At 60.0% G+C, this 23,486-nt stretch overlaps 1 protein-coding gene across 2 annotated transcripts; it reads right to left on the reverse strand.

Moving 5' to 3' along the window:
* Nucleotides 1–444: 444 nt before the first annotated feature.
* Nucleotides 445–23,332, reverse strand: P3H1 (prolyl 3-hydroxylase 1). 2 transcript variants are annotated; one of them, XM_075906856.2, is made up of 15 exons: nt 22,897–23,332; nt 17,836–17,988; nt 16,163–16,352; nt 15,761–15,892; nt 11,034–11,173; nt 10,075–10,164; nt 9,818–9,870; nt 9,461–9,582; nt 9,192–9,319; nt 8,482–8,577; nt 8,019–8,169; nt 6,414–6,555; nt 5,951–6,026; nt 5,182–5,322; nt 445–4,590 (listed from the first exon to the last, which is right to left on the reverse strand). In XM_075906856.2, the coding sequence occupies exons 1-15, from the start codon at nt 23,287–23,289 to the stop codon at nt 4,447–4,449; spliced, it is 2,151 nt and encodes a 716-aa protein (XP_075762971.2). In that variant the 5' UTR covers nt 23,290–23,332; the 3' UTR covers nt 445–4,446. The 2 variants fall into 2 exon arrangements, with proteins under 2 accessions (XP_075762971.2, XP_075762972.1); XM_075906857.2 differs by having other exon boundaries at nt 6,414–6,531; nt 22,897–23,331.
* Between the last annotated feature and the right edge of the window lie 154 nt (nt 23,333–23,486).

Below are 23,486 nucleotides of genomic sequence, written 5' to 3' on the forward strand. Positions count from 1 at the left end.
TCGAACTAACGCCCGTTAGTTCGAATTAACTTTGTAGTGTAGACATACCCTGAGGGGGGATTTGAGAGCAGCCTTCAATGTCCTGAAGGGAGGTCCAGAGAGGCTGGAGAGAGGCTGTTCTCAGTGGTGGCAGAACGAGGAGCAATGGTCTCAAGTTACAGTGGGGGTAGTCTAGCTTGGATATTAGGAAAAACTATTTCCCTGCGTGGATGGGGAAGCCCTGGGATGGGTTCCCTAGGGAGGTGGTGGAATCTCCAGCCCTAAAGGTTTTTAAGTCCCAGCTTGACAAAGCCCTGGCTGGGATGATGTAGTTGGGGTTGGTCCTGTTTTGGGCAGGGTTTGAACTAGATCAGTGTTTCTCAACCAGTGGTATGAGAACCCTTAGGAGTACTCGAGAGAAGTCGAGGGGAGGAGGAAAAGGGGGTACGTCAACACAACTGAAAATTGGAGAAAATGGAATTTTTATTTTAAGTTTTACAGCACTTTATTATTTTTGTACTTTTTACACCCAAAAATGTAATCACCTGCCCAGCTATGATTAAGCTGTTTAAACAAATGTGTTGCAAAGATAGAAAAAAATGGTGTGTGTCTGAAAACTGTAAGTACTGGGGGGACTTTATAAAAAAAGGTTGAGAAACTCTGAACTAGATGACTCTTGAGGTCTCTTCCATCACTGTGATTCTATGATCAGTCATAACCCTCCATGCAGTTTAAGGGTACTGGCCTTGGGCTGATGTTTTGAGGCAGCTTTCTGAGCCAGCACAGATGTTAATGGGTGGCTAAGGCAACCACTAACAACGCAAGGGGCTGGATCCAGCTCTGCCCTAACGAGATGTCTACACTGACTTCTCCCACAAACCTCGGCGCAATATTTCACTGGAGCAAATACCAGGATTGAGCCTCATAATCCAGCAGCCTCTGGTTCTTGCCAGCTCCCGGATTGAGGTAGCGCAGGAAGTGAACGTTCCCCAGAAGCGTTCTGGATGGACCCGTGAGACCGCCCGGAGCCCAGTCTGACTCCTCCACGAGTGACAAGCGGCTGGGAAGGGAGTGGCCGGCGCTGACTGGCCGGCGATTGTTCGCAAGTGAAAGTTGTGGCCACGCTCTTAGCCTCATTGAGCGTACGACTCCACTGATGGAGGCAGGGCCTGGCTGAGCGCGCTACCCGCATCACTGCGCCTGACCTGTCCCCGGCCCTCTCACGGCGGGAGCAGCGCAGAGCACGACGGCAAAACCAACCCACATTTACTTGAGTCCCCTTCCCGGAGGGAAACAGTCGCTGTGGCAGGAGCCACTGAGCTCGCTCTCCATTGGGCTGACTCCACCCTGTTTGGAAACCCCCTTCAGGGAGCTGAAGGCTGCTACCAAATCCCCCCTCACTCTGGTCTTCTGCAAACTGAACAAGCCCAAAACCCTCAGTGAAGAGGGAGAAACAGTAACAGGAAACTTGGAAATGGCAGAGGTGCTTCATGATTTCTTTGTTTTGGTTTTTGTCAAGAATACGGATGATGACAGGATGCCCAGCATAGTAAGTGGTAGTGGGAAGGGGGTAGGTTTAGAAGTTAAAATAAAAAAAGAACAAGTTAAAAATCACTTAGAAAAGTGAGATGTCTGCAAGTCACCTGATGAAATGCATCCTAGAATACTCAAGGAGCTGACAGAGGAGGTATCTGAGCCTTTAGCTATCATCTTTGAAAAATCATGGAAGTCAGGAGAGATTCCAGAAGACTGGAGAAGAGCAAATCTAGTGCCCATCTATAAAAAGGGAAATAAAAACAACCCAGGAAACTACAGACCAGTCAGTTTAACTACAGAAAGATAAGAGAGCAAGTAATTAAGGAAACTTTCTGCAAACATCTGGAAGACAATAAGGTGATAGGGAACAGCCAGCATGGATTTGTAAAGATCAAATCATGTCAAACCAATCCGATAGCTTTCTTTGATAGGATAACAAGTCTTGTGGAAAAGGGAGAAGCGGTGGATGTGTTATACCTAGACTTTAGTTAGGCATCTGAGACGGTCTCGTATGATCTTCTTATCAATAAACTAGGCAAATACAATTTAGATGGGGCTACTATAAGGTGGGTCTATAATTGGCTGGATAACCGTTCTCAGAGAGTAGTTATTAATGGTTCACAATCGTGTGGAAGGGCATAACAAGTGCAGTTCTGCAGGGGTCTGTTTTGGGACCGGTTCTGTTCAGTATCTTCATGGATGATTTAGCTATTGGCATAGAGAGGACGCTTATTAAGTTTGCAGATTATACCAAGCTGGGAAAGGCTGCAAGTGCTTTGGAGGATAGGGTCATAATTCAAAATGATCTGGACAAACTGGAGAAATGGTCTGAGGTAAACAGGATGAAATTTAATAAGGACAAATGCAAAGTGCTCCACTTAGGGCGGAACAATCAGACTCACGCATATAGAATGGGAAGTGACTGTCTAGGAAGGAGTACAGCAAAAAGGGATCATGGGGTCATAGTGGACCACAAGCTAAATAAAAGTCAACAGTGTGACGCTGCTGCTGCAAAAAAGCAAACATGATTCTGGGCGGCATTAACAGGAGTGTTGTGAGCAAGACACGAGAAGTCATTCTTCCGCTCTACTCTGCACTGATTAGGCCTCAGTTGGAGTGTTGTGCCCAGTTCTGGGCACCGCATTTCAAGAAAGATGTGAAGAAATTAGAGAAAGTCCAGAAAAGAGCAACAAAAATGATGAAAGGTCTAGAATACATCATCTGTGAGGGAAAACTGAAAGAATTGGGCTTGTTTGGGACCAGTTCTGTTCAGTATCTTCATCAATGATTTAGCTATTGGAAAAGAGAAGACAGAGGGGACATGAGAGCAGCTTTCAGGTATCTAAAAGGGTGTCACAAGGAGGAGGGAGAAAAATTGCTCTTCTTGGCCTCTGAAGACAGGACAAGGAGCAATGGGCTGAAACTGCAGCAGGGGAGGTTTAGGTTGGACATTAGGAAAAACGCCCTGCCTGTCCGGCTGGTTAAGCACTAGAATAAGTTGCCCAGGGAGGTTGTGGAATCCCCATCTCTGGAGATGTTTAAGAGCAGGTTGGACAGACACCGGACTGGGATGGTCTAGAATTGGTGCTGGGTCCTGCCATGAGGGCGGGGACTGGACTCGATGCCTCTCAAGGTCCCCTCCAGTTCTAGTCTGTGATGCTCTAACTCCAGCCAGAAGGACCTTCAGCCAATCAACCCGGAAGGGACCTTCTGTGCCAGTGCAGCTTCCGCCCAACCTGCCTGCTGAGGCTTTGACCATGGAAGGGTTTTGATCCCCAAAGGCAGCTCCCGCAGGCCCCGTAATCCCCAGGCCGCCCCACTGGCTCTGAGCATGGCAGGGAACAGGAGGGAGCAGTCGAACAGCGGCTCTGGGGCCACGCAGACAGGTCGCAGAGCTGGGATCCTGAACCCTCCTGCTGCAGGGACGCCAGCGTGTGCGGCGTGCACGGGGGCCCCAACGCTGCGCACGGGGGTGGGCAGGTCTGGCCTGTGCTCCACGGGGTGAGACTAGGAGAGCTCAACGGGCCCTTCTCGCCTGGGAAGCCAGGGCCCTGCGTGCAGCCCTCTGCAGAGCAGCAAGGACAGCGGCTGCAGGCACGAAGCCTGGCGGGTGCAGAGGAGAGTCCCGCCTGGAGGGAAGCAGCAGACAGAGGAGAATGGAGACAGGCAAGGGAGGGAGGGAGCCGGGGACACGGGCATGGACAAATCACAGGGCAGCTCCAGATGGTGTCTTGGCAGCAGGAGCCATTGGGGGGCCAGGGCAAGGGGGGACAAGACCTGCAGTGGCTTCCCAGATACCCCCCATCCAGGCCCTCTGGGGGGAGTACAGTGCAGAATCCACAGCTCTCTAGCATGAACCCCAGGTGCTGCGACCCCCATCTCTGCAGCCTCCCGCAGTGCCCGGCGCCAGCCAGGGCCCGCCCGGCAGCCTAGCCACGCAGCAGACACACCCCACAGACACCAGGCTGTGGCCTGGGGAGGGAGACACCAACCGATTAGAAAAGAACCCTTTATTCCCGACTGCCATTGGCACGTGTTCAATCCAACGGGCTTTTCGGGGTCCCCGAATGTCCCCTGGATCCAGGCGCCCACGTCCGTCCAGGGACCCAGAACGGTGCACCCGCCACGTGTGCGTGTCGCACGGCGCAAGGCTGGGCCACGGCGGGAGACGGGGGGCAGGACGAGACTGGCGTCCCCGGGCACTTTGCAGGTGTGTGGCCCGGAGCTAGCCCAGAAAAGCTTCCTCCCGGCCCTGCTGCGCCTTGGCCCGCGGGTGCTGGAGCAGGCCAAGGAAACCAGGCTCCTGCCCAGGCCTTGTAGGGAACTGGCCGCTCTCCGTCCCAGGCCCGTTGCTCTGCCTCCACGAGCGGCGGTTCCCAGGGGTCTGGGTCCAGAAACGCCATCGCAGTCCCACTCCTGGCGCCTGCGGCTTCACAGCTCGTCCTTCCCGTCCACGCCCTGCCCAGGGACACCCGCCGTGGCAGGCGGCGCCGCTTCCGGCCCCTTCACCTCCGACAAATCCACCTCTTCCGTGCTGAAGAGCATCTTCACCAGGTCGTCGGCCTGCACGCGCTCCTGCAGGGCACGGACCAGTTAGCGCCAGCCCTCGTGGCACTGGGCGGGATCCCCGGGGAGGACACAGGCCTCGGCAGGACCTCCTGGGTCAGCGATTCGGCCCCTGCTATGGCAGCAACCCCTTCAGAAAAGCCCGTTCTCTCCCTCCTCGGATGGCCAGAAAGCGCCTCCCATCCGGCCCGGGGTCCCTCCTCGCCTCTCGTGCCCACTCCCTTCTGCAGCCGCGCTAGCGCCCTGCTCCGCTCCGCTAGCCAGAGCCCACAATCCGCCCCCCCACCATCGGCTTCCAGTCCCCAGCAGCCTTTCCTGGCCTCCGCCCAGCACAGCGCCCCTCTCTGGACTGTGGGCAACCAGAACAGCACACGCCGCTCCAGATGGGCCTCATGCAATGCCCCCAAAACGTCCCAACCTTAGAAACACCCCCCGCCCCCGACTCAGCCCAGCCCTGCCATGCTCATCCCACAGCCTGACTCTTGCACGGCAGCTGCGGAGGGAAACCCACGTCCCTGGAGATCCCAGCCTGCCGGCTCCCGGCCCCAGAGCCCGTCCCAGCGCTGGGGAAGGGGCGGTGCCGAGGGGGGCAGCGCTTACTCGTTCGCTGTGTCGCGGGTCCAGAGTGAACCACAAGGCGATGGCGCAGCGCTGGCCCTTGGTCACGGCCTTCACCCCATGCGGGTTCTCCGAGCCGGAGGAGAAGCCGACCGCCCGCCCGCACTGCGGCTGCACCTCCGCCTGCCGGGGACAGACGTGGATTAGGCGCCCGCCATCTAGGCAGCGGCGAGTAACGAGAGGGGGCGGGGAGAGCCAGGAGACAGGCCAGTCGATGGGGGGACGGGCTGCTCGCCAGCAGGTGTGCAGCAGGGGAGGGAGCCCGGGGGGCCGACATCCTGGGGCACTCAGCGTCCCCATGCGGGACAGCCGGCCCCTACCCCTGCCCGCCTGGCTCCCGGGAGGAGGCTTCGCTGCCTTGCCCCAGGGAGCTGGCCAGGCGTTCAGCTTCCTCTCCGCCCCAGCCCTCAGCAGAGCGCAGCCACCCCCCAGCCGGGTAACCTGCGCGTGGGCCAGGCCGGCTCAGAGAGGCAGGGCCCCGTCTCTGCACCCCTGCTGCGCCAAGGGCGAGTTCGTCCCGACTGCCGCCCTGCACCGACGCTAACGGCCTGAACTCACCCGGAGTCAAGCGTTCTGGAGTCAGAGCATCCGCACAGGGAGCGGTTAACGCACTTCGCGTTCACACCCGACCTCACTCCGGATTAACTCTCCTGTGCAGACAAGCGCGGAGGGCGAAGCCGGAGTGCCAGCCCCGGGCAGGGAGGAGCAGGCGCTGGGGGACTCTGAGCCCCGGGGCAGACAAGCGACTTACGGTCACCGTGGTGGCGTCCAGCTTGGTGAAGTAGAAGGCTCCTCCTTCGAAGTCCCCATTGAGATACAGGATGGCGCTGGAGGTAGACAGGGCAGAGCAGCCGGTCACTACCCGGCGGCCGAGGGCTCAGCCTGGCCCCTGCCCCCAGGCTGCCAGCAGGAGAGGAGACGGCATCAATCCCCAGGCAGGCCGGGGCCTTTCTGCAGCCCAGCTGCTAGGGACTCCGTGCCAGAGCGCCCGTCGCACGCCCTGGTGCCAAGGAGCAGGCAGGGCGATGCTGCGGAGATGGCTCTTGGTAAGGGCCCTGCAGGGCAGGTGCCGGCAGCCTGCCTGTTACTGGGGCAAACGGGGTCCCCCGAGGGGCGGGAAGGCAGAGATCGGGCGACCAAAGGCAACCAGGCAACTGTGAAGGGCAGGGGGACTGAGCCTGGCTCCAGAGCGTCTCGGCTGCTCTGGGCTGTACCTGTAATCCCGGAAGGTGTACGCCGGCGGCTCCTTGACACACACCATGGCCTCGGCGTTGAGGATGCAGTTATCCACGTGCACGGCGTGGCTGGAGTCCGTCCGGTCCGCCTGCTTATCTGAGATGGAAGGCAGAGCCGGCCCTGAGACACAGGGTGTCCTCTGATAGTCACCAAGCCCTGCACCCCAGGGCGCTCGCAGCAAGGGGGCCCCACCCCCAACACCCTCTGGCCTGCGATGCCACCGGTGGGCAGCAGCGGCTGGCAGAGCGCTGGTCCTTTGTCCCCCGGCCTACAGGGAGCTGCCCTGCTCCAGGGGTTAGGGCTGCAACACCCCAAAACCTGCCCGATCACCTCCCTGGACCACACGAGGCTAATTCAAACAGTGTCCCATTAGAACCATCCCACTGCGCACCGGCCACGTTCCTGGGGTGGGGGGCAGCCCCCAGAATTCCCAGTCACGTCTGCCCTGCCAGGAGAGCAGCCCCCCCCAGATATGTAAGGGTACGTCCCTGCAGCAGGGCTCAGTGTTGCAACGGCTACCTGATTCAGGAGCCTAAAGCCACTGGGATGACGGTGGCTCAGTTCCTAAATCTCTTCGGAAAACAAGAGTCTCCTAAGCCAGCTAGGCTCTGCAACAGCATCACGTTAACAATCCCGGCCAAGAGCTTCCGGCGCCTCCGAACGCTGGAACCTGAATTGCGTCCCTCGTCTCCCGCCCCTGCCCCTCGTCTCCTCTGCATCCCTCCCCCGCCGCCAGCCCTGGGGCCGCCCTGCGCGTGGCAAACGCAGAGGTATTTGGGGACGGACACCGCTGCGAAGTCCAGGGCTGAGCTCTGCTGAGGCGACAGGGCTCAGCTTGCAGGGAGCAGGCAGGGCCTTGGTCCTGTCAGTACTGATTAGCCAGGACAGGCAGGGCGGTGCGCCTGGTCTCTGGCTGGGGTCACGTGGTGATGCCCTGCTCTGTTCCCTCCCCCTGGGGCACCTGGCCTTGGCCACTGTGGGCAGACAGGGCGCTGGGCCAGAGGGACCTTTGGGCTGGCCCAGCCTGGCCGCTCCGACGTTCCTGTTTAGGGCACACGGCCGACACACCCACGGCGCAGCTCTGCTCTAGCAGGGACTATGGCTGGTCTCCACTGGGCCGGGGGCGAGCTGCAGCGATCCATCCACCGTCCGCTTAGACGCGATCAACTAACGGCCGAACTCCTCCCGTCCAGCCACAGCGCGGCCGGGACGGGGGAGCCGCCGACCCGACTGCCGCTAAGGACGTCGATTTCAGCTCCGCTTTTTGATTAGACCCACGAGGCCTGCGACATCATCTTCTGCCACCGCGCAGCTCGCTCCCCACAGCCCCTGCGAGCCCTGCAGAGCCAGCCCGGCCCAGCCCGGATGGGGCAGCTGGGTTCCCCCCGCCCGCACATCAGGACTGGCTCAGAGGCTGCTGGGCTGCAGAGGGGGCAGAACCCACGTTCCTGGGCAGAGGGGGCCAGGCCGCCCACCGGAGAGTCCCCCGGCAGCAGCCGCCCAGAGGATAAGGGAGACGTCCTCTCCCCGGGGCCGTGGGAGGGGCCCTGCCAGCAGCAGCAGCACCCAGGCCAGCTGCTCACCCTCGATGGCGGTGCGGCACACCAGGTGAGAGTAGGAGAAGTAGAGCGGCGAGTCCAGGCGGAAGTAGGACTCGGCCAGGCGCCGCACCTTCTCCGTCACGTTGTAGTAGAGCCGGGCGCTGCGCATGGGCACTTTGCCCTCCTGCCCCAGCTGCGGGGAAAACGGAGCATCAGCAGCAGCCTGGCTGCTCCACCCCCCCCCCCGAGGCCGGGGCTGGAGGGAAGGGCAGCAACGGGAGTCGGGGATGGGGGCAGGTCTGTCGGCTCCCCAACTGTGACTCTGGGGTCCCGGAGGGGCAGGGCACGCACTCGGGTCCCCCATTCCCCACACTGCCCTTCCTCGGGGCTCCCCGCATCCGTTCACACCTCCGGGTGAGAGAAGAGACGGGGGAGAAGCATCTTGCTAACGCCCCCTTCCGGCCCATCCTCCCCTCCAGCCTTTCTGCCCTGCCCGCGACCCTACCTTGAGGGCCTTGAGAACCGTCACGCCATAGAAGGTCTCGCTGGGAGTGTGGGGGGAGGTCTTCCCGCGATACCCATCCCCCGCAGACGCGGCTTCCTGCGAAACCGAGGGGCAGATGTGAGACTGGCTCCCGAGGAAAGGGCAGGAGCAGGCTCCGGGCAGGCCAAGCCCTCAGAGCCCCTCGGCAGGTTGGATGGGGCTGGAACCCGCGCCCTGGAAAGAGCACTGGGGCCTGGCCCCACTGGAAACCACAACGTGGTCCCAGTGAATCCTTCCGGGGCCCTAACCCCTCACCGTGAGCCACAGCCCCCCCCGCCCCGCGCCCGCCTTCTCACCCACCCCCTCACACCCTGGCCTGGCCCTGCTATGGGCAGGAATCAGCCGCCCTCATGCTGCTGCTCCGAGGCCCCACCCTGCAGACCCAGCCCTGCCCCCGCTGGCCAGGTACCCTGGGAGCCATGCCCTGGGGGTGCCCTGAGCTGGGGGCGGGGGACAGGAGAGCTGCCCTGGGGAACTAAGGTCCTGGCTTCACTTCAGGGTTTAATTCCTCCTAGGGGTTCTCTCTGGTTTGCATTTTTAAACAGGTGGCAGCCTGGCCCCTCCCTGCTCTCCACACTCCAGCCCTCCCTGGTCGCCTTGCCGGCTCCCCCCCAGCTCGAGCCGTCCTGCCCCAGCCTCCCCGTCTGCCCGGCCTGCGACCAGCTGCTCACGTTGGTGAGTTTCTGGAGCTCCCGACACTCGTCCTCGGAGATGACGCCGTCCACCACCACTCGCTGGGAGCCGTTCAGCTGCCTGGAGTTCATGGTGACGCTCAGCCCCTCGTACAGCAGCGGCCCCCCTGCAGGCCAAGGGCGAGACTGGGGTCAGGTGCCCGCGCGCAGAGGCGGCCCCAGCTCCGGCAGCGTCGAACGCCCTGCTCCCTGCGCGGAGCCCCCAGCTGCGGGCCGCAGGGGGCACTTTGCACCACGCTCCCTCTGACCTTCCCGCACGAAGCTGCTCACGTCCACAGACTCCTTGGTCTTCTCCTCCACCAGCGTCTCGATCTCCTTCATCAGGTTGCCGATCTCCTCGGAGATTCGAGCGGCCGTCTCGCGCTCCACCCTGGGCAGAGACGCTGTGAGAGCCTGTTCCGGCCCCCGGGGCAGCCGCCTTAGTGCCTGGCTGGGGGCTCGGCAGCCTGACGTGCCCAGGCCACCTCCTGGCGCAGTCACTCCAGCCCGAGCGCCGTGAGCCGCCGTTACCAGCCTCCCCCCGCTGGGCACCTCCCGCCCGGCTGGCCGAAACCCCCCGAGCGACCGCCCACGCCAGCTGCCAGGGCTCCCGGCACAGTGCTCACTTCTGCTTCTCGCGCAGCCTCTTGGGGATCACCTCCTCCGGGGTCCACGTGTCCTACGGGCCCAAAGAAACTGGCGATGAGGAACCGCGTCCTGGCCCGAGGCACCCTCCCCTGGCTCGGCTTGGGGCAGGGCACTGAAAAGCAGTCAGCCCGTCACAGCGCCACCTCCTTCCAGCACGGCTCCTCCCGCCACTGCCCCACGGACCCCACCCCTGCCCCCCGCGGGTCCAGTCCCAGGCCAGGGGAGCCGCACTCACCGGGTCCACAAATGGGATCCCGAAGGCATCGTAGCTGAAGAAGAGCAGCTCCTTCTCCAGCAGGCTGCGCTGGCGATACCACTGGATGTGCTGAAAGGGGGCAGAGGCGGAGGGGTCAGAGCAGCCTACACGGGGCTTCCCACTAGGCAAGCTGGCCTGGCCGGCGCAGGGGCACCAGCAGGCACAAGCCCAGCTAGCAAGAGTAGCAGAGCCCCGCGGCAGGGATGAAAGCGCAGGATCCTGCAGCGCCACGGCTCGGTCCCGCTCAGTCCGCCCCGGCCCCCTCCCGAGCGCCAGCCCTGGAGACAATCTCCGGTCGGAGAAACGTACAAGTTGAAAGCAGAAAGCTGGTCCCGTCTCACCCAGATGCTCCGCAACCCCCCCCCCCCATTAACGTCTACTTTGTACGGGTAGCAAATAAAGCCAACGGGTTCCTGGGGCAAGAGGGTTTCCCGCCCCGTGGGGCCGCATGACCCCCCAGGACAGGATCCTGTCGCACGTCAGCCGTTCGGCAGCAACGTCCCTCGGAAGGGTCTGCTTCGGGCTGGCGGGACGCTTTCCTTTCAGCCACTTTGGCAGTTTCTGCAATGCCGGGCAGGCCCTGGTGTTTCCGAGGACGGGGCGGGAGCCTGGACCGGATCAGCACACGTGGCCGGGACAGGCTTCTCCCTAGCCCTGCAGCGAGCACCTGGCTGGGCCCCGGGGCAGGAGGCCAACGTATGCTTATTTCTGGCCCACAGAAATCTGCCTGGGCTGAGCTCTGATCAGGGCCCCAGTCCCCTCCCTGCAGCGGCGCCTGGAGCCCACGTGCGAGGAATGAAGAGGGCCAGTCCTAACGCTGACCGGCCATCTGCCCTCCCGCCTCCAATCCCGGGACTGCAGATGCTGCTTCAGCAGGCCCCTGAATCCCTGGAGAGCAACACGGGCAGAATCCCGGGGACCGGCTGGAGCTCACTCACTTCTCGAGGGCCGATGGGCGCAGCCAGGCCTTCCCCCAGGACAGCCGTGTAGTAGGCCAAGTTCTGATTCATCACTTCGTCGCTCGGGAAGAAAAGCAGGTAGGTCTTGGCGCACTCGATGGCCTTCTCGTAACTCCCACCTGCCAAGAGAAACCCGCTCTGGAGAGCAGCCTCCCCCGTGCTCTGCGCTGGCAGGGCGGGTGCTGGATGGGAGCAGCGCTCGGAGGCCTTCCGGTGCGACCCAGGCTCTGCGTCAGACACGTGACCAGCCACACGGGGCAGGCCGAAGGTCCACCCCGCCCAGCGTCCTGGCTGCCCACAGGGGCCAGTGCCAGGTGCCCCAGAGGGCAATTATCCGGTGATCCATCCCGTTGTCCTGTCCCAGGCTTTGGCAGTCAAAGGGCAGGGAAACCCGGCACATGGGGCTGGCTCCCTCAACCACCTTGGCTAAGCACCTGCTGGGCCCAGCCTCCACAAACCTGCAATGGGAAACCCGGGGTTCCACTCCATTCCTCTGGATAGCTACTCACATTCAGCCTTACTCCCAGGGCTCGTCCGATTTCCTTCACTTGCCTCGTCTCCCGCTTCACAACCACGGGGAGCAATCCCCCCTGCGCTGCAGACCCCTGTGATGTGCAGCCGTCCTAGTGCTGCCCCCCAGCGCCCAGCCAGCAGATGAGGCCAAGCGGCTTGCCATGTACTCCCCCACGGGAATCCCTCATGCTGGGGGCACAGCTCTGCAGCAGGAACTGTCCTGGCTGCGCTGGAAACGGGAGTCTCTCCACTTGTGATTCTGCTCTTCCTCCTCCTCCCCCAGTCTAGACACCAGGGCTGTGCACGTCCCTCTTCCCAGCAGAGGCTCCCTGCCCAGGGCTGGCAGCTTGCCCCGGTCGCTGCTCTACTTTGCAATGCCAACAGAGCCCACCTGGGAAGGTAGCAGAGCAGAAACCAGCCCGGAAGCCACAAAGGGAAGCAGACAGGAGCTCAGAGTAATCGGAGGACACCCAGAAACGAAGCCGCGCTGCAGCCCGAAGGGGTGAAACGATGCACCTCTGTGTGTGTGCACCACGGGAAGAGATCTCGGTCCCTCCTCCTGGGCCTGGCCAGTCTGCTCCGGACACAGGAGACTTCTCCTGACGTTAGAGGAGTGAGCCCTGGAAACGCCTCCCTCGGTCCTGGAAGGAGCTTTCAGGGAGTGTCGAGGGAGCGCACAGCGGGACGGGAAAGGCTGCCAGCATCGGGCAAGACCCTTGTTGGGGGTCAGCAAGGGGCGCCCATGCCCCTGAACCGCTACGGCTCGTGCTGGTCCCGCTGCCTGTGTGTGAGGAAGGAGGGCGGGGTTGGGGGGGATGGGAGGAGACCCCATGGTAGTAAGTTGAGGGTCGGTCACCAGTGTTGGCAGTCAGGGTTTCAGGGTTGTCCCGGTGGGTTCCTGACAGGTCCTGTGCTCCGTCAGTGATGAGAAACTCTCGGCTGCCTGCATGCGCTCCCTCTATCTAAAGCGCTAAACCTTGAGCCCCTGGGTCAACACAGCAGACCTCAGAGAGCCCCTGGAAACGACAGATTCAGGCAAGGATGAAAGCAATCAAGCAGGTTCGTTGCAAAATGCCAGGTATTAGCAGTAGTTAGCAGACTGTGCATTCTGCATTGGCTACGACGCCCTCCTACACAGGCCTATTGCACTCCCCCCCCCCCGGTCGGTCGGCGCTCACTCGTTGTGGTGCCCTGTTAGAGACAGATACAAACCAGTTACATCACTTCTTTTGTACCAAGTTGCCACCCTCTGTTACCTAGTTACCACCCGTCACCTTGCAGGAGGGGGGCTTCCTTACTATCCCTCATGCTGTCAACATCCACCCGGCCCTGAGCCTCGGTCGGTACGTCCACTGGATTTTGGGGAGTCGGTCAGCACCACGACGTTTCTCCTTGAGATGTTCTGCTCCGCCCCTCTGGCTTGATCGGCACCCGGTGCCTGACTTGCACAATCATGCGATTCTCAATAGGGCCTCTTTGCCGTGTCCCTGAACCAAAGTCTTGCTCACGCGATTCCAGGCCTGTTGCGGTTTTCATGTAACAGGCCTTTATCCAGGCCTGCCGACTCCGTGTCCCCACCCCCGACTTCCTGCAGCGAGAGGCAGCCCCAGTTACGCAGGCGGCTGGCGCTCCGGGTTGTGCAAAGCTTCGAGAGGAGCAGGGTGGAAGGGGTCTGGAGTCCAGGGTCCCCACGCAGCCCTGGGGTGAACGCCCTTGCCAGACGCGTGGCTTGCCCCCCCCCCCCCACAACTAGCCTTGCTCAAGGTTCCACAGAAACCAGCTACTGACGCGCGTCTGGGCTTTGTGGCAAGAGCATCCCTGGGCTTGGCTGCTCCTGTGCCCGACAGGCTGCTCCAGGGAGGGGAGGAGCCCTGCTGGACCTGCCAAAACCTCCCTGGGATGGCTGCCCGTCACCCGCCAGCCTAGCAGAAAGGAAAGTGCGCCACCTGCTGGGGAAAACGAACGGCACGCCAGGGTGCGGTGGAATCCCGCCACGCTCACGGGCTGACAAGCAGGAGCCGTTCTAAAGCACCTGGAGCAATGCAGAAGCACCCTGCCGGGTGGTTTCCTAGACCCCGGGCGGCTCAAAACAGGCTGCAAGAAGGAACTCAGTCAGAACGGGGAGGAGAAACACTCAAAGTCGTGAAGGGCCCCGCCCGGAGACGGGAGCGACAACGACTGGATGTTACCAAAGCAGGGGCCACACTGAGCTCTAGGAGGGGCAGCGGACATGGAGGCTCAGCCCAGCTCCATATCATCGGGCAGCACGGCTGCAGGACGACAGGCTTCCAGGCTTAGCATGCCCCTGTAAGCACTACTTCCTGGCAGGCACGGAGACACCCACACGCTCCATTATCAGCGGCTGCTAACCGACAAACTGTCCGTTGGAACTGAGGTTTTCCAGGCTTTGGCTCTTCCCGGGGCTGATTTTTCTGGAAAGCGTGTGCAGCAGCTGAGGGGCAGTTCAGCGGTTCCTGAGGAGACTGGCAAAACTGCCCATTTTTCACTAATATTCAAAAAAATCCCAACTGTTTTCTGAATTCTTCTAAGGCACCGAGGTTTAGAGCAGGGGCCTTAGGAGAGGGGGCAGCCCCAGGACCAGGAAGGGGCCTTTCATCTTCCAGATTTGGCCAACGTAGAAGCCTCAGAAATTCACTGCCACAACCCTATCAGGAGTGGCTCAAGATTTAGCCCTTGATTTCCGGAATGTTCCAACTGTGCTGGGCCTGACACCAGCCCCCCCGAGCCTCCTGCACCCAGCCCGTCTGGTGAGCTAGTGCCCCAGGTGGGATATGGACCAGAGAGAGGATGAGCCCCCGGAGCGGCTACTTTCCTCCACCAAAGCAAGTGTACCTTGGGCCAAGGGCAGGTTCCCTGGTCAGGAGACCACAAGTTCTAGTCTCACCTTTCCCCCGAGTGAGCTTAGGAACCTGGCACTTCAAGGCTTCTCAAACGCCGTCGTTAACAGAGGCTCCTGCTGGGCCCCGGGGCGGGTATGGATAGTCCCTCCCAAGGTACACGCGAGGTAACCCAGCGACAGGGAGTACAAGAAGGGGCGACACCAGACCTGGGTCTGCCAAACTCAGACATGCGGCCTGAGGGCGAAGCAACCCAATCTGTGACGTTAGCTCAGTGACGTGACGTGGCCTGGCTGGGAAACCACCATGCAGGTGAGGCCGCTCAGGCAACCGCTGGGAAGGGTTAGGAAACAACCCGAAATATTCACTAGGACCAGTCCACTGCTTACAGGACCGTCAACTGGTCGCCTCCCCCCACCCTCCTGTCTCTATCAGAGAGAGGCAGCAAGGCGGGGAAGGGCCCTAGGGCTGTTGCTACACTTCAAAGGCGGAGGCGCCCTATCAACTAATCAAATAGTCGATGCAAAAATGCATCGACCATTCGATGAGTCAGTGATCCGATACTTAACACCCCAACATTAGCCTAACTCCGCAGCATGTTGTGCTGTCTCCGCCCCCTCGTTTGTTAGGCCTAGGGGGTCCCATCTCCTGTCCTTGCTTTGTACAGCCCCCAGCACGACGGACCATCACAGCCCAGGTTGGACCCACCAGGCTATTCCTGGCTCTCCGGCTTGCTGTATGAAACTGGGCAAGTCACTTACGGGTGCCCGGATGCCATTTGTCAGAGGGGCCGCGGACCCGCAGCTTTCACTGACTTCAGCTGCAGCTGGGAGCGTTCAGTGCTCCTGAAATCAGGCTCCAGGCCTCCAGTTGCTCACCTGGAACCCGGGGGCACGTGGCCTTAGTCTCTCAGAGGCTCGCCCACTGGAACGCAGCTCCGGGTGCAACAGAAAAGCCCAGGAAGGAATAAGAGACTCCGCAGCCACAGTGGCAGCTGGATAACGAGCAGGAAATCAGGCCGGGGGCTGCTCAGCAAATGAAAATACTGAACAGCCGCCTCCTTCCCTTGCACTGCCCCCCGGACACTGGCCGACATGAGGGCAGGACGGTGGGATTTACGGTTCTCTCGTAATGCACGTCCACAACGGGGCAGAAAGTTGCCTGGACAGCGGCAGCTCCGGCCTTTCCCGACTCCCGAGTGCCCCTGATCATCTTCTCCAAGGCGGCTCTACGGATCCCGCCGCTGTCCGTGCAACTGGAGGAGGGACCGAGGCAGCCAGGTTGGGAGTGACTCCCGGCCCCTAATGGCAGAGAAACACGCGACACGCTGCTTACTGTTGTAATAGGCGAACTGCAGGTAGTTGAAGTGGGACGGAAGGAAATCCTCCACGGGCTTGCCCTGGCCAGGCTGGGAGGCGAGTTCGGTCACACAGCTCTGCTTGCAGCTGAGAACCTGCACGTAGTGATCTGCGAGAGAAAGACAGCGTGTTCCACGGACCCGGCGAGACCCGCCCTGGAGCCGCAGTCTTCAGCCAGGAGGCGGCTTCCCTCAGGGCCAAGAAAAGAGGGTTGGGAAGTTAAACCCCACTCAGCCCAAGCTTGTACTGTCTCCTGAGCCAGCAGACGCCCAGCTCTTGGGCAGAAAGTGCCCCCCAACCAGACCCACTCAAAGGGGAAGCCACGTCAGTCACTGGAGCACGCAGGGGCTCAGGGCAGGCACCCTCATGCTGCACCCACCCGTAATGGCCTGGACCAGGTCAGCATTGTATTCCAGGTAGTTGTAGCCTTCGTAGTCGTAGGGCCCCTCGCAGAGAGCGCGACATTCGGCGTCAGCTACGAAATATTCCTCCAGCGCCTTCTCCAAATGCAGAATGGCCGCTTGCGGCTGCTCCTCGGTGTAAAACTTCACCCCCAGGCGGAACTCGCCCTGCAAAGAGCCAGGAGCAAAGTGAACCCTGAGCCCAGCCCGACACATTCTCCCTGGGGTTCAGCACTCGCCCCCTCTCAGCACGGAGCCCAGGGGCGGTAGAGTGTGGCTGCACCACTTCGCAGGGTCCCTCACTCAGAGAGCTCTCCAAGCAGAGGCAGGCCAAACACCCCCCCACCCGCCATGGGCCAGACTACACATCAATACAGCAGCTTTCAGAGCAACACTGCCCAGCCGGCGAGGGGCTCCGCTTTCATGGGCCAAGGGGTCAACCCCGGCCACTTGGGCATGGAACCTTCTGGGTCTCCCCCGATGGGTCTAGGGAGGGGGAATCCCCCACTCCAGTACTTGCTGGGCGTGTCGCCCTTCCACATTCCGGGTATTCCCAAAGACGGGTCTGTGCGTGCGCACGGGGATGGGCTCTCGGGTCAGCAGACTGGCCCAGGCACGGTGCCCTGCCACGCTGCTGCCGCGTGGCAGAACCCTGCTCTCCCCGGCCATGCTACGGCTGCCCCAGCACACGGAACTCTGCTCATTCGGCCGGCCAGTCCCAGCCCCACTAGCCCGGCCCCGGGCAGTGGCACCGCGGGGTCTCTTGGGACGGGGGCAGCGCAGGCTGCAGGGCGTAGGAGCCCCGGGTCCAGGCCTTTTCAGTCACGTTAAAGTCATTACAATCCACATTTATATTCTACCCACTAGAAAACCTCCTTGGAGGATGCTCCTGAATATCCAGCCCCCACCACAGTCGTGGGCTTAGCTGCAGACTGACACGGCAGGAGGGAACTGGGGGCGGGATACCAGGCTGTCACCACCTCCTCTTGGGAGCCCTTTTGCTACAAGCTCACAGCCAAGGCCTGAGTGAGACAACCACAGCCTCAAGCCTGGGGGGGCCGGCTTAGGAAATAGGTTTTGGGCCTGGGCCCTCTGGTCCCTTACGTGGGGCGTACCCCGAAAGGCCTCTCCCCCATCCCTTCCCGAATCGCTCCTAAGAACGGGTACGGTCTCCTTTGCTCTTCTCTGGCTTCAGCTGAGCTGAGGGGTGGGGGAGTCGAACCTGTAACCGCGACACCCTCTCTCCAGCATTCACTGGGCCTCGGCAGCGGCAGGGGTGTTTCAAGGTCGCAAAAGGCTGGAGGTTTTACAGCACGGAGCCTGTTACTTCTCAAGCCCTCGGCGGTCACCTCCGTGCCACAGTCTGACTCAGTCTCCACCACCAGGCAGGACCTGCCCTTCCACCATGGAAGCAGGGCCCTTCCTCCAGCCTCTTACAGGGTCACAAACCAGCACATAGGACATCCTTTTATGCTAGGCCAGCTCCAGGGGCCCACCTCGCCCCGTAGGTGCAGAGGGAGACTTTGCTCATTCAAACGCTCCTCTCAGACTCTGAGTGCCGAGGAGAGGCCGGTGCTGGGCTGGGAGCAGAGGGCGGAAGCCGCGGCCGACGGGGGAACCCAAACGCTTGGTGGAGAAGGATTCTTCCTACCATGTGGGGCTTGGCCTCCAGGTCTGTGAAGTCCGACTCTTTGACTCCTGCCATCATCTGGTAATACTCCAGGTTCTGCCGCATCTCCATGTGGTCAGGGTTCCCCACGAAGAAGGTATGAGCAGCAGCCACGGCCTTAGCGATCTTGTGAATCTAAGCAAGGAAAACGTGGGGAGAAGTGAGACCAGACTCCCCATCGCACAGGGACAGTGTGCGCAGCCCCCCGGGGACATGATCTCCCAGTGCTCCATCAGCTGGGCATCAGTCCCATCCCCTGCCCAAGGCAAGGCCAATCCCAACTAAGCCATCCCAGCCAGGTCTGACAAGCCGGGACTTAAAAGCCTCTAGAGAGGGAGATCCCCCCCGCAAAGGTTACCCATCCCGGTGCCTCACCACCCTCTTTGTGAAATAGTTTTTCCTAATATCCAACCTAGACACCCCCCCGTCCCCCACTACTGCAACTTGAGCCCATTGCTCCTTGTTCTGCCCACACCGAGAACAGCCTCTCTCCAGCCTCTTTGGAACCCCCTTCAGGGAGTTGAAGGCTGCTCTCAAACCCCCCCTCACTCTTCGATTCTGCAGAGTAAACAAGCCCAAATCCCTCAGCCTCTCCCCATAGGCCATGTGCTCCAGCCCCCTCGTCATTTTCATTGCCCTGCACTGGACCCTCTCCAATGCGTCCACCTCCTTTCTATAATGGGGGGCCAGAACTGGACACAATACTCCAGCTGTGGCCTCACCAGAGCTGAATAAAGAGGAACAATCACTTCCCTAGATCTGCTGGCAACGCTCCTCCTAATGCTCCCAATCTGCCATTAGCCACCTTGGCAGTAAGGGCTCCCTGGTGACTCACATCCAGCTTCTCATCCACGGACATCCCCAGGGCCTTTTCTGTCCTCCCAGCATGCCTCAAGGCAGCCACTCTCCACAGGCCCTGCGCATGCCCACACCAGTTAACAACAGGACTGCTAACCTCACACACCTCACCCCTCCCACAAAAATGCCATTTCTCTGTGCCCACCAGAACTCCAGGTCAGGCACCTAGTCCGGGGGGGCCCTCGGCCTGCTCTGTGGGGCAGGAACCACTCCAGGTTGACAGATCACGCCGGGACCTGCCTCGCCTCCCTGCTTCCTGCTGCAGTCACAGCCAGAGGCAGCGGGGCTCCCTTGCCAATAGTGTCCTGTGGGCTTCATAAACATTCCCTGCTCCCCAGGGACAACGTGGCAAGAGGCAGCAGGACAGCCCTGCGGTGCGGGAAGCAGCACGTCAATGGAGCAGGTTTCGGTGTTGTGGCTTGTTTTGCTCTGTCACGCTGACTCTTTGGAGCGAGCAGACAGGACGCTGAACTGCACATTGCCTGGTTTCCTAACATGTGGGTTGGGGGTCTCGCCCCACAATGCTCAGATTGATCTGGGCCATAACTAAGCTGCTTGGACACGAATCCATCACCCAGCAGCAAAAAGGGCAAGAGCAGAGTTTGGTAAATATTACAGGTCAATGCTACACAGGGACCCACAGCCTGACGCACACGTAAACCAGCCCGTGATGTTGGGATGCTGGAGAGGGGAAAACCCACAATGCTTTGGGGCTATGCTAGGGCCAGACAACCTAAATCTACTGGGGAAAAGCAACTGGCTACTTCAACAGCTTGGGTACTAAATACACAAGAGCACGTCCGTTCAAGACAAAGGTGTGTCCGACCCGCTTTCCCTGCAGGGTGCAAGGCCGCCGACTCCCCGGGAACATGTCTCCAGGACCCAGACTGAAAGAAACTCCATAAACTGCCAGCATCCCTGCTGGAGATCATTCCCACTAACCCCCCAAGCCTCTGCTCTCTGGCTCTGCACACACACTTTACACCTCGCATCGAACATTCCCCTGGTGTTCCAGAGCCCTAGGCTGGGGGCTGACCTGCAGTAGCTAGGCCCAGCTGTCAAAGTCTGTCCGTCCTGGAGGAGCAGCACACACTCTAAACATTCTTGGTTCATTCCCAGATTTCAGGAGGCTTTGCCCAGGCTCCCTTATTTCAGAGTTTTGCGGTTAAGGCACTGGACTGAGACACAGGAGATCTGAGTTCAGTTCCAGGCTCTGCCACAGACTCTTGGTCTGATCTTGAGCCAATCTGTGAGCCTCATCTTCCCCGTCTGTAGAAAGGGAATATCGCTCTTTCCTTCTCCCACCGATTATGTCTCTTTAGACTGCTACATCTTACATGTACCATGTGCAGCACTTAACACTGTGAGGCTCTGATGTTGGATAGGGTCTCTAAGTGCGACAGTCATTAAAAGGATAATTTAATACGAGTCTCCCAAGAGACTTTCCCTTTCAGGGAGAAGAAAATGGAGAAACACCATATAGGATAAGCATGTTGTTTAATGCATCTCTGGAAGGTGCTTAGATACTACATTGATGGGCTCGGTATGAACACCTGAACGGAACATACTGGGCAGTAGTGAATACCGTTTCCTAGGTTACTTAAAATGGGGCTAGACAAAGCCCAGACTGCACCATAGGGACCAATCCCGCACTGGCAGGGGCTGAACAAGCTGGCTCAGTAGGTCTCTTCCGTTTCTGCCTTTTGTGATTCTATGAATTGCACCTTATCCCAAGAGTTTAATTTTCATAAGAACTTAAAGAAGGACCATCCCGGTGAAATCGAATACCAAACCAAACCAAAGTGAATCGAATAGTTTCAGGTTAGGGATGTAACAGTGCAAGTGTAAATGATTAATCGATAAACATAAGGCTATCGAGTATCGTAACAGTTACACAGCAGCTCCTGGCTCTGTTCCCAGGAAGCCACCTGGGCTACGGGCTCTGCAGTATAAGCTTCATACGGCAGAGCACTAAGCATGCAACCGTGTAACCACTAAGTTGTGGGGTTTTTTACGGTTTCTCGGTTACCTAATTAACCCTTTTTAACATCCCTGTTTCAGGTTCTGCATCTATGGAAAGTAGCCCTGCCAAACTTTTAGTTTTTTAAGTGACATTTTTCCACTTTAAAAATATTTTCTCTTGCAGTGTAAAAGACAAGTAACACGAGACACCAACGGAGTATAAAGCTGAGAGTGAAACTGTCAAAATGCACAAAGTAAACTGATTTTTTTCCTCTCATAACTTTCTGGTACTAGCTGTTACTTCTAATGCCAGTAGCTAAAACTCCAAACAGAAGTGTGATTAAATTGACAGTTAATTAACATGAGCCAGTTTTTTCTTTAAAGCTTTCTTGGGGACAAACAATTCCTACTCTTGGGTTAGAGGAAATTTCCTGTGCCCCAGAGAGTCAATGAGATCAATACAATACAAAACTCCCCAAGGAGAGGGATACCGCAACACCGTGTAAGAACATTCCTTGACGTTGTTTCCTTTAAGTGTCCATCGGAGCACAGCGTTAGCTCTAGAGCCCGTGTTTCCCAACATCACGACTAAACACAGACCGAATGGGTGTAAACGCACTTCTCAGTAAGATCACTGACTGAGAGACACACAAGCAGCAGGGAAAGGGCACATACAAAGAGGCTGTTTTTTCACTTTTCTGAAATGTGAGACCCTCCTGGCTCATGTTACAGTGGGCATGACGGATGAGACAGCCCCCAGCTTACTACGTGGCATTTCAGCTTCTGAAGAAGGAAGTTTCTTAGAGGGGGTTGGGCTTTCAGCTGCAGGAAAAGGAGGGGAGAAATTTGGAAGCAGCTGGGACTGCACATGTGGCATGAACTCTATGGCCCTGCCGTGGGGAGAGTGAGAAAGGAGGATGCAGAGCTCCTTGGCTGGACTCTGATACACACGCTCAGCTGGGAAAAAGGGAATGTGCTAAATACAAAGTAATGCCTAAGGGATGGGGGGGATGTTCAATTCACTGGCAGGGGGTGTGCATGTGATGCTGGGGCCAGAGATCTCCCCTCACCATCCAAGCCCACTTCAGTCACAGCACAATGTTGGCCTTATACTAAATCCCAGAGCCCTCTTCTGCCCACCTCTAGTGCTACTCCATGTTCCCTCCCGCACTCCTTCAGTCACAGCCGCACCTTCCCCAGCCCCTTCCCCGCAGCCTCTCTCCTCCCTCCAGCCTGTTCCCTTGCTGGATGCAGCTGCCTCCTTTCCTAGCACCATCCAGCACCCCTGCTCAATACAGCTGCACGCAAGCCCTCCCTGGGAGGAATATCCCTGCTCCAAGTGCGGGGCACAACTCCTCTGGATGGGTGCCTAGGGAAAGGACGAATGGGCCTGCATGCCCTCTGTTTTGACCTGTTAAGTCGCCCAAAGTGAGTAAGGGAATCTCTTTTATGGGACCAACCTCTGTGGGCGACAGAGACAAGCTTTGAGCTTACACAGAGATCATCCTGGGGTCTGGGAAACACATGCAGAGTCACAGGGAGAGACCCAGGGCAACAGACTGTTCAGCATGACTAGTTAACACGTTTCAAGGGACCAGTCAGGTCTGCACACTCTTCCCAGATGTCACCCAGCCCCGTCTAGACAGCCCTGAGAGCGCGCACGCCAAGTGTGGCACGGACAAGGGCTTTGTGCTGGGCCACAGCTCACTAAGACACCCGACTCCACCGTCACTAGGAGTGGATGCACTGGGTGGTGTCCGATGGGAAGGGAACTCCCTTCCTTACTAGCTGGTAGCAGACAGACCAGATATGGTGCTGCAGCCTTTCCGCTGGACACAGAATTGAGTGCCTGCATGTGCTAAGGGCTCTGCTCTGCCCATGGGCTTGGTTCTTAAACCCAGAGGGCCTAGTGGCTGCGAAACAGCCCAGTGCTGCTGCTGCAGCTAGTGGGTGACGTGTGAGCGCCCAGCTCTGGGGTGGCGCGGAGCCCCCTGTGCATCCCAAGGCAGAGCACCGGGACCCTGCCCCAGGAGACGCTAGGCTTGGATTCCCACCTGCCTGCAACCTCACCTGGGCCCCGGCCCATCCCACCCCTGGGCCCCCAGCCAGGCTCTGCCTCCGCTCCCTGACTGTGTCCCGGTGCCTGGGGCGCCGCATGGAGACAGCGCCCTGTGCAGTGGCGGGGCCCGGGCCCTGCCCCTCGCTCTCCGCCCCGGGGCGCACCTTGAAGTAGGCGACCTGCAGGTAGTTGTAGGGGCTGCGCTTGCGGAACTCGAGCTCCAGCTCCTCGCCCAGCAGGTAGCGGGACGGCGCGCCGGGGGCGCAGGCGCGCAGGCAGGCGGCGCGGCGCAGCAGCTGGCGGAAGAAGAGCAGGTCGCGCAGGGCGGGCGGCTCCGCGGGCCAGGCGGTGGCGTTGGCGCAGCGCAGGCGGCAGCGCACCAGCTGGGCGCGCAGCGCCGCCCGGGCCCGCAGCGCGCGCTCCATGTGCAGGATCACGGCGGCCCAGTCCCCGCGCGCGTAGGCCTCGGAGCCGGCGGCGAACAGCGCGTCGGGCGGCTCCGGGGGCTCCGCCGCGCACGGCGCCAGCAGCAGCAGCAGCAGCGCGGCCAGCGCCATGGCCGAGCGGGCAGCGACAGACCGGCCCGCGGCGGAGCCCCGCCCCCCGACAGAATCCCGCCCCCTCGGGCCACGCCCCCCGACAGAATCCCGCCCCTCGGGCCCCGCCCCCTCAGCCCTCCGCCCCGCCCCCCCCGACAGAATCCCGCCCCCCAGCGCCCCGCCCCCCGACAGAATCCCGCCCCTCGGGCCCCGCC

The sequence above is a fragment of the Pelodiscus sinensis genome, chromosome 24 (genome assembly GCF_052426305.1).
Source record: "Pelodiscus sinensis isolate ZL-2025 chromosome 24, ASM5242630v1, whole genome shotgun sequence".
Lineage (NCBI taxonomy): Eukaryota > Metazoa > Chordata > Testudines > Trionychidae > Pelodiscus > Pelodiscus sinensis.